We start from the raw sequence: 18,793 nt of genomic DNA, 5'->3' as shown, positions 1-18,793 counted from the left end.
GCACCCTCCCACGCTCAGTTTTTTCTTCCTTTTTCCAATATTACCGGATCGAAATTTTGAGATAGCCATTTTATTCAGCATAGTCGGAAAATCTAATAATTATGTCTTTAGGTGTAAAATGACCCGCCAAAGTCCCCGGGGGAAAGGCTGCAAGTTGTGAACTTTGCCCATTGTTTACATATAGTATTTGTTATTGGGAAGTATACAGCCATTTTTTTGGGGGGGGGGTGTGCTTGGGGTGGATTTCTAAGGGGAGAATCTTCCTTTGGGAAGGAAATATCGGACGAGAGAATATTCTAGGGGAAATGTTACACTGGGGGGTTTTAACAGAATTACTTTTTAATTGTTTTAATTCTTTTTAATGGTCGTACATTCTCTTTGCCATTTTTTTTACATGGAGATGTTCCGGGGGGATTATCCGGGGGCTTTTTTCCTCGCGTTTTGTTTTCTGGGAAATAATTTCCACGGAAGGGGGCATTTCTCGAGTGACCGAGAAACCGATTATAGATTAAATTCTTATTCCAATGAAAAATGCTAAGGAGAATTTTTCAGGGTGAATCATCCACAAGCAATTTTACAGAGAGGGGGAGGGATTCTCAGCGAGGAAGGAACTGTCTGAAGGGATTTTTACCAGGAGGGGGGTGCACTATACGTTGGATGAAATATCCACGGAGGAGTTCCGTGAGGGGGAGGGGTATATTCCATAGAGGGTGAGCCATATTTACCGGCATTATTTGAAAAACGAACAGAAATTATGCCATATATGAAGGTTGTCCCTCTTCAATATCTTATTCTTTACGCTAAAGTTTGACTGTTTACTAAAACTGAAACACAGGGGTTGTTTAATTAGAATAGGCTTTTTTACAAAGTGGTAACACCTTTAACGTAAAGAGCATGGTTTTGAGGAGGGGGCGACCCTTCATATCCGGAATAAATCTGCCGAAACTAATATGCAAATTGTGTTTTAATTTTTCATGCGCGGTGAGCCAAAATCGAACCTGCATTAGCTGAAAAACGTTCAGAAATTAAATAAAAAACAAGTTTTTTTTCATCTGAAAGTAAGGAGCGACATTAAAAATTAAAACTAGCAGAATTATTCCGTATATGAAAGGGGCTGTCCCCTGCTCAACGCCTCGTTCTTTACGCTAAAGTTTCACTCTTTGTCACCACTACTTTTTAAAACAATAAATAAAAGTTAGCGTAAAGAGCAAGGGATTGAGAAGGGGACATCCCTTTTATACACGGAATAATTGCTGTTTGTTTGAAGTTTTAATGTCGCTCCTTACTTTTAGTTAAAAAAAAACTTGTTTTTTTTATTTTTAATTTCATAAAGATGATACTTTTGTCAACATATGAAGAACCGTCTATATTGTAATTGTATCTGTCTGGTTTATGTGCAAAGTAACACAAGAGACGAACATTAACGAACAAGAGAGTAGTGAAGAATTATGGTATACAAAGTAATATTTGGCAGGGACAGTGATAAATCACTAGGGGTGGCACCGTGATTCGGTGATTTTCAGAGATTCGGGTAACCAAATTTTTTTCAGAGTGACATATAGATTTTCGAGGAAATCCCCGAATTCGGAGATAGTGCAAGCCCTGCTTGATTTCTAATCAGGAAAATCGAAACACTTAACCACACGAGAAAGTAAAAGCTCCGACTTGGCGGTTGATGCAATAAAGTATTGCCGAAAAATTAACTCAAAGTCTACCGAACGCCACCCCCTCTGCCGGCGGCGGCACGCGTGTGGCGTGCCGGTGGCGTTGTGACACTTCGGAGGCGGTCAGCCGGGCCTCTCGATGGCGGCGTTCGGTCGATGCGCCGGTGTGGCGCCGGGGTCTACCTACGACTATGCATAGACCATCCTTTTGTAAAACCTTTAACAAATCTTCCTCTGCCTTTCAAAGGCAGGAAATCTTAACTTTTATGGTTAAACCAATCAGAGTGAAGTTTAAGGCATCGTTATTAGAAATTAAAAGAAAAAAAAGTGAAAGCTCGGAACCACAGCATTTTTATCTGTTCGAAGAATTTAACAAAAACATTTCTGTTTCGAAGTAAAGTTTTGAATCAGTTTTAAATGTCCTATAAATCTTTCCTTATGAATTCTTCATATCCCATTCAGGGACGACCTGATTTTCGTTTACTGGGCCTTCCAGATGGAAGGCCCAGTAGTACAGTCTTTGGTAATCTGTCCACATTCATCCGTAAAACATAACCGTAAAATGCATTCGTAAAACAGTCCATTGTCTTATGTACAGTCAGGTAAACGGGTACCTAATTTAAGTGGCTAAGCGTTTGCCCGTTCCGTTTACCAAAACACCTGGAAAACTATAGGTCTCAACGTTCGCCTGTAAGTCAGGGGGACTTTTCTGTAATGTGTCAATCCAAAAACACGGTAGTTCGCCTGAGACTCTAAGCGGGTAAGCCTATTAGGCTTAGGTCACTTGTTTTCCTGTGAGTCCAAGCAAATTCAGTCCCCCCTTTTGTATATAAGTCCAGTCAAAATTAGCGTTTTTTTTTTTTAGAAAAATAAAGGTTATGAAGAACATAAATATCCAGGTTTCCGGGAATGCTGTTGGGACATGGCGCAACTCTTGAGATTTTAAGGGGGCCCAAAAGTTAGTTCGATGACAATCTCAGAATTCTAGTGCAAAAATTAAAAAAATTTGGAAAAGGGGCACAAGTCTTAAACACATTTCCCAATCCTCCTACTTAAATGATAGTTTTATGCCTAATCAGAATCTTTTGCTCTTTCTTAGTGAATTTATTTGTTTCATCTTAAAAACAACTGCATTTATAGTACCTATTTAGAACAGCTCATTAAGCTTATTTGTAAAGGTTTGGTCTTCGTGCATTGAACTAGCAACCCCATTTAATGATTTTCACATTTATAGACCTCAGTTATGGACTAAAATGAATGCTCGTTGACATACATTTGTATTATTTCCAAACAGAAACTTCTGGAAAATGTTTAGCACGGAACAGGTGTAGTGTTTTTCAAGTTAAAACCGCAGTGTTTGCTCAACAAGAGAGTATTTTTTCCAGCTTTCAAACTAAGACTTTTTTTAGGTTATCGCTAATTTTGAGCTTTTTTTGCGCCAATATTTAAGTTTGATAGATTCAGCATGTTGGAATGTTTTAAAAATAAATGTAATTAGTTATTTACCAGCTCATGTGTTGCGCTACTTGATAACTTTGCAAAGCAGATTTCCTTCGTTGAATATGTATCTTTTAGAAATTAAATAAAAAAAACAAGTTTTTTTAAATGAAAGTACGGACCAACATTAAAACTTAAAACGAACAGAAATTATTCCGTATATGAAAGGGGCTGTCCCCTCCTCAACGCCTCGCTCTTTACGCTAAAGTTTTTTATTGTTTTAAAGAATAGAGTTGTGAGAAAGAGTCTAACTTTAGCGTAAATTGCGAGACGTTGAGGAGGGAACAGCCCCTTTCATATATGGAATAATTTCTGCTTGTTTTAAGTTTTATGCTGCTCCTTACTTTCAGTTAAAAAAAAGCTTGCTTTTTTTAATTTAATTTTTTAACATTTTTGAATTAATGGAGGTTTTGATTTTGGCTCACCGTACATGAATAATTAAAAACAATTTGCATATTAATTTTACTTTTATTTGGTTCAATGGCTTTCTCGAAAGTTGTTTAATTTTATCTACGAACGTTTTTATTAGTAATAAATATACATAACTTACGAATTAACATACGCAACGAACTTCTATATCCATATATTTTTAATACCTATATTAGGGGGTTTGCACCCTAGTCAATACCTCGCTCTTTAAGCTAAAGTTCGAGTTTTATTCCAATTCTTTAAAAATGACCCCTTAATCACAAAGGCCGTTAATTAGAATAAATAGCTCATATGAAAGTACTAAAAAATCTTTGGCTTAAAGAGCGAGGTATTGACTAGGGGGAGAACCCAATCATATACTTAATAATTTCTGAAAAACTTGTTTATTTTTTATTTAATTTCTGATCGTATTTTTAAATAATGCTGGGGAATCCAGCACCCCCTTCATAGCAATGTCCCCTCCCCCATGAAAACTTCCTCCATGGAGGGATCCTCCCACATAACCCCCCTCCCACTACCAGAAAACGTCTGTATGCTTCCCAATAACCAATACTATATGTAAACATTGGGTAAAGCTCATAACTTTCAGCCCTCCCCCCGGAGACTTTGGGGGATTAAGTCATCCTAAAGGACATATTTATTATATTTTTGACCATGCTGAACGAAATGGCTATCTCCAAATTTTTATCGGGTGACTTTGGCAAAAAATGAGCGCGGGAGGGGGCCTAGTTGCCCTCCATTTTTTGGTCACTTAGAAAGGGCACTAGAACTTTTAATTTCCATTCGAATGAGCCCTCCCACGATATTCTAGAACCATTGGGTCGATACGATCACCCCTGGGAAAAAAAAACCAAAAAAACATACAAATAAACACGCATCCGTGATAATTCTTCTGGCAAAAAATACAAAATTCCACATTTTTGCAAACAGAAGCTTTAAAATTCAACAGTAGGGTTTCTGGTACGTTGATTCTTATAGTGGGATTTTAATAAAAGTTCTATAACTTTTAGGGGGAGTTTTCCCCTTTTTTCGAAAATGATCCAAATTTTCTCAGGCGCCTAACTTTTGATGGGTAGGACTAAACGTGATGAAACTTATATATTTGAAATCAGTATTAAAATCTAATTCTTTTTACGCATCTATTGGTGTCAAAATCCCGTTTTTTAGTTTCGGTTACTATTGAGCCGGGTCGCTCCTTACCTACAGTTCGCTACCACGAACCGTTTGATATACAGTAATCTGAAAAGAGTGGGCCATCTTTTTTATGACAAAGCCATCTTATTGTTTGCGCGCGAACATTTTTAAAGCGCTAGAACAAGCCACAAACTCTGAAATAATCCTTCAGGAATAACAATTTTTAGGAACTTAGAGCAAAATTCAAAACTTTAGAAGTGAAGAAAGATTTATTTTATGAGGAAGCATTAGAGACAGCACTAAAAAGATTGAAAAATAATACGGTTTCTGGTGCTGATAGTATGGTAGCCCAAATTAGTTTTCAAATGTGGTGGTAGTGAGGTTGAGGTAAATTACTGAAGATCATAAATATGATATTTCAAAAAGGGAAAGTACCTAGAGATTTTACGGAAACTTTAGTTAAACCTCTATATAAGAAAGGTGGTAAGACTGAGTGTCGTAATTATAGAGGCATTTAGATTGGTTTTGGTAAGAAGTAAATTACTTAGTATGATGATGCTTTTTAGACCTGGAAAAGGTGTTTAAGAGTATTAAGGGAAGAATAGCATGATTTTAGGAAGGGGAAAAGATGTGTCGACAAAATTTTCACGCTTAAGTTCTTAATTCGGAAGTGCTCGAGTCATAAAACCCCTCTAGTCCTTGGTTTTATAAATTATGACAAGTATTTGATTGAGTCGATAGAAGAGCAAAATTAAGTTTTTTTTCAACTGAAAGTAAGGAGCAAAATTAAAACTTAAACGAACAAAAATCATTACGTATATGAGGGGGGTCACCCCCTCGTCAATACCTCGCTCTTTACGCTAAAGTTCAAATTTTGTCCAAATTCTGTAAGAATGACTCCTGAATCACAAAGGCCGTTTAATTAGAACAAATAGCTCTTTTAAAAGTACTAAACTAACTTTAACGTAAAGAGTGAGGTAATGGCAAGGGGGTGACTCCCCTCATATACGTAATAATTTCTGTTAGTTTTAAGTTTTAATGTTGCTCTTTGCTTTCAGATGAAAAAACTTGTTTTTTTAATTTAATTTCTGATCGCTACCAGAAAAACTCCCCTTAAAAATTCTGTATATTTCCCAACAACCAATACTGTATGTAAACAATGGGGGAAGTTCACAGCTTACAGACCTCCCCCCGGGGACTGTGGGGAGGGGGGGTCAAGTCATCCTCAAAGACATATTAATTAGATTTTTTGACTATGCTGAACAAAATCGCTATCTCAAAATTTTGATCGGATGACTTTGGGGGAAAAATTAGCGTAGGAGGGAGGCTAGCTGCCTTCTAATATTTTTGTTCACTTAAAAAGGGCACTAGAACTTTTGATTTTCGATTAAATGAGCTCCCTCCCAATATTCTACGATCACTGCTTCGATATGATCACCCCAGGGGAAAAAAATAAGCACGCATTCGTGATCTTTCTTCTGGCAAAAAAATGCAAAATTCCCCATTAGGTACATTGAAACCTAATTAGTAGGGTTCTCTGGTATACTGAATCTGAGGGTGTGATTTTCATTAAGATCAATTGATGTTTTGGGGGTATTTCCCCTCTTTTTCAAAAATTGGGTAAATTTTATCAGGCTCGTAACTTTTGACGGGTAGTTTTACATATTTCGAATAAGCATCTTGATTCTTTTGATGTATGTATTGTTATCAAGACTCTGTTTCTTAGAGTTTCGGTTACTAGCCTACTGAGCCGCATCACTCCTTACTTAAAGTTCGTTACAACGAAGTATTTGACACAGGGTAAATACATTAAAGTGATTAGTGCTCTGTACAAGAATAACATTGCTGCAGATAAGGAAATGAGTTTAGTAGCTGGCATCATTCTGAATCAGAAGTTAAGCAGGGTTGCGTTCTATCTCCATTTATATGGCTTATTTTGATGGACTTTGTTTTAAGGAACGCATCAAATGCTATGGGAGAGCATGCAGTCAATGGGAAAGTAAAAATGGCCTTGACTTAGATTATACTGATGATTTGAGCGTCCTACATGAAAATATTAGCAAAATGAATTATCCTATGGATGTTCTGAAAACTCAATGTGTAAAAACAGGCTCGAAAATCAGCGTTAAGAAGACTAAGTCGCTTAGACTGGGAATAAGTGAAGGAGTTAAAGCTTATGATTCAAATGTGTACTAATCACTCAGGGAGGCCTAGTCTTGGTTCAAAAATTGGCTATCTCCATGAAAAGCTCACGAAATTAATAAGATTTCCACTGTGTATAATTTTGTTGTAAAGACAGTGGACAGATCTATTAAGAGCTATTTTTGTAAGCTTTTCATAGACATGGGCCATTTTTTTTAACCAACACTAGGCCTCCCTGATTGAATGGCCACTTGAATAATAGAAACGTATTGTCTAAACTTTCGTTACAAACCCGAGTGAAAAGCCCTATTACGAGCTATTTTTGTGAGGTGTTCACGGAGATGGCCAAATTCCTTGAGCCAAGACTATGCCTCTCTGTGTTTTCCAAATCATCCATAAATAGTCTTCCGTGTAAATAAGATATATTTTATAAAATTTGATATATTTATATGTTGATTGATTTTCCGTCCTTTAGAGCCCTAAAACGCTTCTTGCTAAAAAGCTCCAACTTAATTAAACGTGTTTTTTGTTTTTTTAATGGTCACGAAGCTCATATTTTGAGTTATAAAGATTAACAACTGTTTATTTTCACACAAGTGATTTGCTAGTTGCTTCAGTTTGAGCACCTGTAATAGCAGGGCAAATATAGGGAAGGGGTTGACAAAACCCGCTTTGAGACCATAATTTGAATCTAATAAGGGAGGGTAGGGTGTTTTTCAAGCACACCTTCCAAAGATTTCACTCTATCCCTACGCCTTTTCTCTGAGGGAATGAACAAATTTTGTTCCTTCGCACAAAAATATATTTAGGTCCTAAAATATGTTTCAAATTGATTTCTTCTTCTCCTGCTTCTTATTTCAATTATTATGGAATTTAATTGAAAAATTCCGGGCCCTGTTGTGGGTTGCTGCAGCTGAGATCAAACTTTGGGTCCCGCATCAAACAGTTCGTGGTAACGAACTGTAAGTAAGGCGCGACCCGGCTCAATGATAACCGAAACTCTAAAAAACGGAATCTTGATACCAATAGATACATCAAAAGAATCAAATTTTAATTCTGATTTCAAATATATAGGTTTCTTCAAGTTTAGTCTTACCCGTTAAAAGTTTCTTGCCTGAAAAAATTTGGCTGATTTTATAAAAAAGGGGGAAAGACCCCCTAAAATAAATAGAACCTTAATGAAAATCATACCATCATATTCAGCGTATAAGAGAACCCTACTATAGAGGTTTCAAGCACCTATCTACAAAAATGTGGAATTTTGCATTTTTTGCCAAAATCAGTTCACGGATGCGTGTTTATTTGTTTTTTCCCCCCAGGAGTGATCGTATCGACCCAGTGGTCCTAGAATATCGTGGTAGGGCTCATTGGAACGGAAATATAAGTTCTAGTGCCCGTTTTAAGTGAACAAAAAAATGGAGAGCAACCAGGCCCCCTCCCACGCTCATTGTTTCTCAAAGTAATCCGATCAAAGTTTTGAGATAGCCATTTTGTTCAGCATGGTCGAAAATATGATAACTATGTCTTTTAGGATGACTTAATCCCCTGAAGTCCCCGGGGGGAGGGCTGAAAGTTATGAACTTTACCTAATGTTAACATATAGTATTGGTTATTGGGAAGTATACAGATGTTTTCAGGGGGGATTTTTTCTTGTAGGTGGGGGGGGGGTCGGTCGTTATATGGGAGGATCTTTCCACGAAGGAAGTTTTCATGGGGGAAGGGAAATTGCTATGAAGGGGGTGCCGGATTTCCCATCATTATTAAAGAAAAAGATCAGAAATTAAATAAAAAAAAGTTTTTCAACTGAAAGTAAGGAGCAACATCAAAACTTAAAACGAAGAGAAAATATTACGTATATGATTGGGTTCAGCCTCTAGTCAATACCTTGCTCTTTAAGCCAAAGATTTTTTAGTACGTTCATAAGAACTATTTATTCTAATTGACGGCCTTTGTGATTAAGGGGTCATTTTTAAAAGATTGGAACAAAATTCGAACTTTAGCTTAAAGAGCAAGTTATTGACTGGGGGAGAACCCTCTAATATACGTATTAAAAATCTATGAATATAGAAGTTCGTTACGTAAGTTAATTCGTAAGTTACGCATATTTATTACTAATAAAAACGTTCGTAAATAAAATTAAACAAGTTTCGAGAAAGCCATTTAATTAAATAAAAAAAAAATTAATATGCACATTTTGTTTTAATTATTCATGTACGGTGAGCCAAAATCAAAACCTTCATTAATTCAAAAACGTTCAAAAATAAAACAAAAAAACAAGTTTTTTAACTGCAAGTAAGGAACGACGTTAAAACTTAAAACGAAAAGAAATTATTCCGTATATGAAAGGGGCTGTCCCCTCTTCAACGCCTCGCTCTTTACGCTAAAGTTTGACTTTCTCACAACTCTATCTTTTTTACAATACAAAACTTTAGCGTAAAGAGCGAAGCGTTGATGAGGGGACAGCCCCTTTCATATACGGAATAATTTCTGTTCGTTTTAAGTTTTAACGTCGTTTCTTACTTTCAGTTAAAAAACTTGTTTTTTTATTTAATTAGCAAGCAATGATCCATCCCAGTAAGCCACTACATGACCAAATTAAATCCTGTGCATTAAACTATTTTCATACAATGCCTGTTTTCGGCAGTTTACTGCAATAATTCTATAAAGTTTTATTCTAAACCACAATCTGCAAAAAAACATATAAACACCTTTTTAAAATCCTTTGAGGATAAATGAGTAGAATATTGTGTCTTAACTTTTAATATTACCTGAACAGCCATTGTCAGACTTAGAATATCTTCCCAATGTATCCAAGCTTTAACTGGCGACTTGATGTGAAGTATTGCCACTAGTTGAATTTTAGAATCTGGTAACGGAGTGAGAAAGCAGCTTCCTATTAACCTATGACGCTATGCGCTGATTGGCTCGAAAGCTGTTGACCTTTCTAGAAAGGAGGATGGAATTGGTTGACATATACATTTCTTGAAAGGTAATTTTAAGAAAACACTTTCAGTATCGCATATGGTATTGAAGATTGTATAAGAAAAAAATAAAATTAAAATGTAAGCGATTGTGTAGGCTATATACATTTTCACGATTTTGATAAGGATAAATTATTTAAGACTATTAATTGGTAGCTTCTGAGAAATTACAAATATTTCTAGTTTGATTTTCAGTGATTCAAAAAGTACATTCAGCAATTCGTCGATGTTAAATTAAAGTCTTATGATTTTGAAAAGGCTTAGCCAGTAAGATCAGCAGTATATTTAGGAGAGGATGGATAAATCAAAAGCTCCAGTCTTGGCACGAGGGAAACGTCCAGATAGTTACTATGGGACCTTTTTTCCGCAGAAATTACTGCCTGGGTTTCGATCGGTTTGGACCTAAAGATCTTTGAATTCTCTCGTGACAGTAGAAGGGGCTACTTCTCTCAAAGTATTATAGCTTAAGCAGCTCTCAATCCCAGACCTAATTCTAAGGTGCGTGCGCCTAGTAAGACAACTACTGCCCCGCAGCCCCTACTAAAATGCGTGCGCCTACCTCGACTTTATCGTGCATAAAATCTGGCTGCAGTAGAACCTTCTGTCTGCCCCAAAACCTGGGTCAGCCTATGCTCAGCCCTCTACTAGTCTTTTACTCACTTAGACTTCTGGTTACTTGGGTTAAGTAAGCCTTGCTAAAAATATCCTGCCAGTGATTGAGGCAGAATCTAAGAGTCGGGCTTATTTGATTGGAAATTAAAGTTATAATACTCTAATTAAAATGGGCCAAAAAAAGTTTCCCATAAAATGGACTGTAAACAGTGCCGAATAATATTTTTTCTAATCGGTACAAAACATGTAAGTAGTAAGCATGTATAAGGCGCTGATTACACAAGAATATACAGTGCAGTTTGACGAGCACATTGCATAATGCCAGCAAGCCCTCTATATTTTTGTCTATAAAGCGATCAAACACGTTATATTTGGAAGTATGGAGGAGATTGTGTAATGCAACCAGACTGGTTTCTGAGCCAACGCCTATTTTCTGGGCCAATCATAGAGAGCGGATACATAGGGTACTCCATATACGATAACTTGATTAGTATAGCAATTGGATTCAAATATAAGGAGTGATTTTCATTCTGGTTCATAATAGTAAGAGAATTGAATTCAGAGAGAATAGCTTATTATTATTATTTGAGACGATAATAACAAAGAAAATGAGTGCTATGTTTACACTATTGGAGGTTGATGGTGGAGCAGGTAGCAGCAATGATACAAGGGCGAGAGTACCAAATGTGACAGTGGAAATTACACGAGGATGTAGACTAAGCCTTGAATGGCACGATATGTATGCTAGATATGTGATATCAATGAGAAAATTTAAATTGGAGGAGCAATTATGCTTTGCAGCGAGACTGAACATTGTGCATATAAATAGACTTTAAGTTGCTTTAGATACACTAGTGAAACATATTGAGGAGAATAAATTGAATCAGTGATTATTATTGTTATAATTGTATTCAATAAAATTGTTTCTAAATCGAAGATATTTTTTCTATAGTAGCTTAGCGTATGTTTTTAAAGTAAAAAAAGAATCATTGTTAGTCTAAAGTTGGTTGTGAGAGCGTTAGGACTCTTAAAAAATGGATAGATTTGAGAAAGAAAAAATTATAGGGAATGTTGTGTTTATGGACAAAAGTCTGATTCTAGATGATTATTTTCTGGAGTTATCAAATCAAAGGAAGATATATTCTCTGGGAATGCTTGTCAATATGATGCAAACTGATTTTCCCTCATTAGACTATTCCATGAAGCTTTTACGTCTTGGTCCAAAGGCATTTACACAATTTATTGACATATCAATCACGACAAGACAAAATGATATAGTAGATTTGCTTTGAAACACACAGTAGCTTGGAAATTTAGAACTTTTTTCACGAGAAATATTTTGTTCAAAGAGGATTTACTCCTCTCTCTCTCTTTATCCCCCTCAATTTTTTGATCGTAGCTCAGTTTCATTTTGGCGGTGAGAGTGTCAACACATGAAAAAATTTTCCATACATGTCCACTATGCATGTATACACTGGGCAGTTGGTCATCATGTGAGAATTGTACAATGATTGATGAGCATGATGAAACGTGCAGATTATGCAATCTGTATAAATTGCATAGAGGATATTCTGTACAAATTAAAGGTTGTAATTCCTGTCCTGAAGGGGCGTGTGACTCTCATCCTAGAGGACACCTATGCTCTATTGCCACTATGATAAATGTAATCAATGGGAGAATATATATCCTGGTATGATTGGAAAGAATCCTAAACGTGATTTTAGTTTATAGCTAAGAGATTGGTATCGTCGTGGCTTTGGATTGTTTTGGGAGGAGGAGCCAGGTCTACGATTCAACTGTTTGAACAACAAAAGAATTTGGTTTCTACGTCATCGTTGTGAAGAATATGGCTTCTATGATTATAAGCCTACTGATTTTTATTTGGCTGTCATGGAATGTGATTCACCACTTGAGGACACTGTATGTGACATTGCTTCAAATAAGCACATTGAAACATGCGAATTTTACAAAATGAATAAGAATAGTATCATTGATTATACAAAAAGATATGATAAGAGTGAAGTTACATTGTACTGTAGAAAAAATGACCCTGGCATTGCAGCACATCAGGATAAGTATACAGTGAATTAAGATAATCTACCTGCATTAGTTGTTCTCGACAAATACCTATACGTAGTAGAAGATGAAATCTAAAGAGTAGAAAAGTCACTTTTTATCATTTATATGCATTATTTTTATTAATAAACCAAATTATATACATTTTTGAAAATTTTGTTCATAGGGCACTAAATCAATATTAACAACACTAAAGCGTATATTTTTAACTAGAAAGTCGTTCAATCGAGGTAAGTCAACTTAAATACTAAGAAACTGCTTTTAGGTATAGGCACGACATCTGAACATGAAAAAGAGTAGTGCATAAAAGCCGCATGTCTTAGTCGTTAAATCCTGTACTCTCCTCTGATTTTGTATAACAGTTTTCCCATTGCTCTCAATAAAATTGTTAAATTCAATATTCTTCGCTGTTTGAAAGATGCATAGCCATTGACCTGTCTTCAAAGCCAATGGACTGCTATTAACAATGATTAGGGTGTTGTTAACACTTGGAATTTGTTCAATGAAGTCCGATGGTATGCAATAAGACTTGTACTGGGACATGTATAAATCCATACTAAATACGCTGATTATTTGGTTTGTGTTCATGGTGCTAGGTCTATTAGAACACTGACGTCGGGTGTGATTTCCCAAAATGTTTCAAACTGACTCTATGATATTAGCGTGAAACTCTCAGTGAAAGCATCGGCAAATGTGCACTCTAAACGTACTTTCCCCGCTCGTACTATGCTCATATCCTGGGTGCCGGACAGATACAAAACAATTACACCATGATTTTTTGAAAACATTGAAACGATTATTCTATTTTCAAATAGTTGTGAATTATGATCTAGGGATTGCATGGTCAACTCATACAGAGTTCTGTAGGATTTTTTATCAAATGATAGAGTGTACAGTGGGATTCCATTCATTTTGCACACAAGGCTAGATAGACCAAAAAAAATTAAAATCATGGTGGGATGCAGTCCAGGATACAACGGCACTGGCACTATTCACAAACGCCAAAGCGAGTTTTGATGGGATTTCTCCATTGATGAATGATAAATCGGTATAACTGCGAGAGCCAGTGGCAATGTGACGTTGATTGGTGATCGTATGAGGAAAAGAAGTTTAATGTTGTTACCATTGGCTCTTAGTTTTTCCACTACCAATGCAAAAGGGTTCATAACCTGTGGTTGTCAAATATGAAGAATTACTTAGTTGATAATGACATTTGCATCGGATACTGTAGCAGGTGTTTTTCTGAAAATAAAATATGACGGAGCTAGTTGCAACTTTATATCAATTCTGATATTGGGGGGGTGGCCAATGGGATATGTTAAGTATCTCATGATTTAATTTTCCAACTAAATGATACTCCTGGATCACTGCAGCAGTTAACTCACCGTCAGTATCAACACCTGATCGATGTTCATAGCCCAATGACTGTCCTCTCAACTCCTTATATGCCTTTGGAGTCATCATCATAAATTGTATGTAGCTTGCATAGTTGGATAAATTATTGCAAGTGCTCACCAATGTTCCATTAATTAATACATTAATTTATTTGAACAAGTTGCGTAGGATACAGATTTCATTGAACAGGCCATCGGCAGCAATTGGAGTTGTATTGTCTGAATTCTTCTTCACCACAACATTTAAATCAATAAATGTTGATGATAAATCAATGAAATAGTCTTCATTAGAAAATATCTGAAAGTGTATATTTTCCGAGAGGAGTTGTTGAGGATGAAATTGTTCATAGTAGCCATACTTGACACTAACATCAACATTTTCAGCATTGAATAGATTCAATAAGGAGCTGATTGATGGATGCGATTCCTTGTAGGGAAGATAGGTCATCTTAAGAGAAGAAATCCTTCTTTGATCTAACAAGCTTTTTTCTGCTTATTGATCTTCTTCGTTTTATTCCTCAAAGTATTTGTTAATGTCCTTCGTTTCCCGCCTGGGTAGAGACTGATTAGTGAATGATGCCCACGCATAATTTTTAATCCCTTCCCATTTTGCTGAGATTTTAATTGCTCACCAATGGCTCTTGCTGATGATCTAATATTTTCTTTAACACTCTCCTTGAATTTTTTACCCGGCCCCCAGTCCTGTAGTGTTCAGGCAGAAAAATTTGATGCAGCGGGTACAAGATGTTTTCTGGCAAGGGGTAGAGCAGAACGAAATAGTCTAGCAAGCCAGTTACCAAGACCATAGCCAGACATTGTAGTACGTCCCTTGTAATAGTCCAATCCATGACCTATTTGACGTGGACTCATAGCACCAACATAGCACTCAATATCAGGACAGATAAATAGAATTTTTCTATCGTTCAATTTAGGCAGTGACGATGGGTCGAAAATGACATGTAATCACAGCTAAACCTTTTGTTATTGCTAGAGGATTACCCAATTCACTTCTTAGTGTTAACTGACTGAATTCCAAATATGAAGTGTTTACAGGAACTGAAGATGCTTTATATTATAGTGATGAACAAGTTCATGGGTTGTTTTTCGTTCAAGAACACGTAGGAGGGGACATTTGAATTACCAAGTCTCGATGTTTCCACAAAGGATGCGTAAAGAAACATGCAAGAGTCCGAGGCGAAACCATGTGGATAATCTGCAAAAATAACGTGATCCATCCCGCTAAGAGTGCCAGCGTTTTTACCACTGATCATATTCTGTTTAAAGCCAAGAACATCTCTCAGATTATCATTGAGATGAATCATTTCAGTATCAACAGGTGAGGTAATGTGAATCTTATCGTGTTTTATTGAATAATTAAAATGGAATGTACCATTCCTACGATATGAGATTTTTCCATCGATAGTATAACACAAATCCGTCATAGTACCATATTCCGTATATTTTAATGTGACACGTGGATATTCACTATATTTAAGTGCTTCAACCCATTCATACTCGACAAAGAGTTACCAATCGAATGGTATAACTTTTATATTATACACACGACCCTTTCTCAGGATATTATATGTATTTTTGAGAATTCAATCGACAAGACCAACTTCATACTTTCCGTCATCGAATTTGATGGCTGGGGAGAGTTTCGTCTAAAAATCACTTCTCTTATTCAAGTCATTGTAGAGAGGATCGGAGACGTTGGACAAAAATGTTACATAAAAATCATTGGGCATTGTTAATGTCTTCAACACTGATCCAAGAATCAAAATTAGAGTTGTATCCTAGCCACCGAGCAAGTAACTCTTTCTTTCCCCTGCGAGTACGAGTCTTTAATATCTTTTCAATTTGATAGATTTCACTATTATTTTTAACTTTTTGTAGCTCATAGTCATATAAGCCGCCGAGAATCTCTTCATCTTTTGTATATCGTAGACGATAAGTTATAATTTTGGCGTCTAGGATTTTTGCCACTTTAAAAAGTTTAGTGGACCTCAAGTAATTACCCTTTTCAAAAACACTAGTTGTTCTATTAATTCGAAAAGTATCACGAACATTAAATTTTTTCTTCACAATCATTTCATTGGAATATTGTTTACGAAAACTATCAAATGTATCATGATCAGAATAAATGAACTTCCGTTGGGATTGAGTTGGGCAATGATCGATGGGGTCGTTGATTATAGATCAAAATGGTTTTATTTAAATCATGAATAAAAGCAGGTGTATTTTTCAAGGTACAATATCTTGAAATTAAAAGTCGAATAGTTCTTATCAATCGTTCGGCCAATACAGCTTTTATAGGACGATGACTGTGATAGAGCAGCTGTATTATATTTCCTTAGTACTTTTTTTTAATTGTTTATGCCATGCTAGTCATTTTTCCGAAAACGAATCCCACATAAGAGAGCAACATTTTTCCTGACTACTTGGAGCATATCAACTTGGCTCTGTAGTATTAATGCTACTTATTTTGTACTTATGTAGTACAAATATTTTTTACTAGTCTCACTCGGTCAGTTCAATATGCACGTATAACAGAGTTTAACTGACTCCATTGAATTTCTTTTCCTTTAATTTTGTCTGGCTATATTTTCAATTTGTACCCTTTTTTCCTTCTTTTTTTGATTATTTAATTAAATAAAACATAAGGGGTTTTTTTCAAGTCTTTTTCAGCTTTTTCAGTACTACAAGTCTTTTTTAATCTTATACTTATGCGTTTTATGCTTTATTACATAACTTTTACAAATTCTTATGCAGATTGCCATTCTATGGTCAAATTCATTATCTCCTTATTTTTAAGAGGTGGGAGGGTGTCTATTGTCGCAACCTGTATTTTTTTAAATTATTTAAATTTCTACGTCCGAAAGTGTTTGTATTTGAAAAGTACTATATTTTTCTGCTGATTTTTAGAACACTTTTAATTAAGTTTTGCCCTACATTTGCTAGTTTATATTTCTTCATAAAAATACAATTTCTACGATATTCTGGTTGCAGATTCTATTTTAGTTTTAATTGCGATCTTATTTTATTTGCCAAAGAGAAACAACAATTCCCTTTGCAAGGCTACATAACTTTGAATGCGATTCTCACTATCTGTGGTTTATTGATAAGCTTAACTCTGGGTCAATTGTATGAATGAATTTCCGTTCATTACTGCAAGTGTTTTCGTTGTGTAATGTTATATTTTATTTTCAAAGAAAAAGTGGATAAGTTTAGTTTATATTAGGGTTCAACGGATTGGGATTTGGGTATTTGGGTTGGCACAGGTAACAACCAGTTGTTGAAACCAGGGATCTCCTGAGCCAGCTCGTTTTCTCAGATCCAATACATCGCTAGAGTTAAGATTATTACCTTGAACTACTGTGGTTTGCTTGTGAACGATGATGTTTAATTTTTTTGCTTATTTTTAACGAATTTTGTCGTTGGCTTTTACCTCCTGGTCAGTTTTTAGGTTATAATTTATTTTTATATTGCTTTTCGTTTCTTTTACCAAGCAATTTTCTGGCTTTCTAAGCTTATTCTAAGTTTCACTTAAATCTTTATAGTGCTTAATAACTGTCTGTAATTTTTTTCTTTTTACCATTTGTAACTTATAAAAAAAATTGTTGTATTAGACTATAACTAATTATAATAAGATTAAAGCCGGCTTACACATTGTGCGCACTTAATGTAAACCCTTGCTGCATTATCCTATTATTTTTTTAATTCCCGTCAAAAAACAATTTTTTTCTTCAAATTTGACTTGAGGTGCCAACTCAGAGATCAAAGGTCAGTAGATGCATTGCATGTGCTAAACATCGAGAGACCAGCAGTGATTGTTCTCCTCCAAATTTGCTAGGTTCCAATAACCCTATTTCCGTAGTCTACCCGCCTTCGTTTTTTTCAACAACCCCAAATTTTTTTTTTAATATACATATCAAAAGAATTGTATTTTAATGCTGATTTCTAAATATATAATGTTTATTAAGTTTACCTTAACCCGTATAAAATTAGGAATTTGAACGTTCATTATTGTAATATAAACTGTAACGTCCCATGTAATTGCTTCCGTAATAATATTTCTACTTAGTTCCTGGATACAATCAACTTGTAGGCTAGTTTGAATATAAGGGATTATTGGCTTCGCTCTATTGGATTTCTGCTATCAGACCGTGTTTTATCTGATATACACTCTACATGAAATTCGACAAAACTCTACTGATTTATAATCAGACTAGACTTGAGGATGATTCGTCATTGAGTAACCGTAAGAGCAGACCAGAATTATCAATATTAGCTATCCCAAAAGGAAGCATCGCCTTCTCTGTTTGTCCTAATGTGGGCTTATATTCTATGTAAACAATCATAAGTTTTCAAACACTGGTAGCTTTACATCTGCATGGCTCAAAAGCAGCCATGGTTTAAAATTCAAATTTGAACTTTCTTCTAACTCATTTCGCGCATCTAATTCAGAATTTGAACTTTTTCTAACACCATTATTCAAATGAAGGTCCTCTGTGTAGGGAAAGGAGGCAATTTTAAGACCTATCTCCATGCCTCCATTTTCTGTGACTGTCGGTTTCTCTCACCAAATTTCTTGCCTTATGCAGATTTCCCATCTCAGCTGGGTAACAATTCTTATTTTTTTCTCTTTTTTTTCGCTTCTTTCAGCGACTTTTACTAAGCTTCCACATTTGTTTTCTTACGTATAAGGTTACTTTTCTCTTTTTTTCATCCTTTTCCTCAAGTGCTTTAATTACAAATTCATATATCTTTTCCTTCCCTTTACTTGTGAAACTACAAAACTAACCTAGTATTCGGGTTAGCTTTAACAAAGGTAATTATTGCTTATTACTTCGTAAAATGCCAT

At 35.6% G+C, this 18,793-nt stretch overlaps 1 protein-coding gene across 1 annotated transcript in view; it reads right to left on the bottom strand.

Moving 5' to 3' along the window:
• LOC148939495 (uncharacterized) overlaps window positions 1-9,718 on the bottom strand; it is a 34,456-nt gene extending 24,738 nt beyond the window's left edge. The window contains exon 1 of the mRNA XM_089106996.1: window positions 9,635-9,718. Within this exon, the coding sequence (XP_088963122.1) occupies window positions 9,635-9,646 (12 nt within the window). The 5' untranslated portion in view covers window positions 9,647-9,718. The remainder of the gene's footprint in view (window positions 1-9,634) is intronic.
• Window positions 9,719-18,793: the final 9,075 nt, after the last annotated feature.

This window comes from Artemia sp. Qi Xiang Cuo, chromosome 21, assembly GCF_049724085.1.
Source record: "Artemia sp. Qi Xiang Cuo chromosome 21, ASM4972408v1, whole genome shotgun sequence".
In the NCBI taxonomy this organism is placed as follows: domain Eukaryota; kingdom Metazoa; phylum Arthropoda; class Branchiopoda; order Anostraca; family Artemiidae; genus Artemia; species Artemia sp. Qi Xiang Cuo.
Note: the sequence above shows the minus strand (reverse complement) of the source record. Positions and strands in the feature narration are given on the sequence as shown.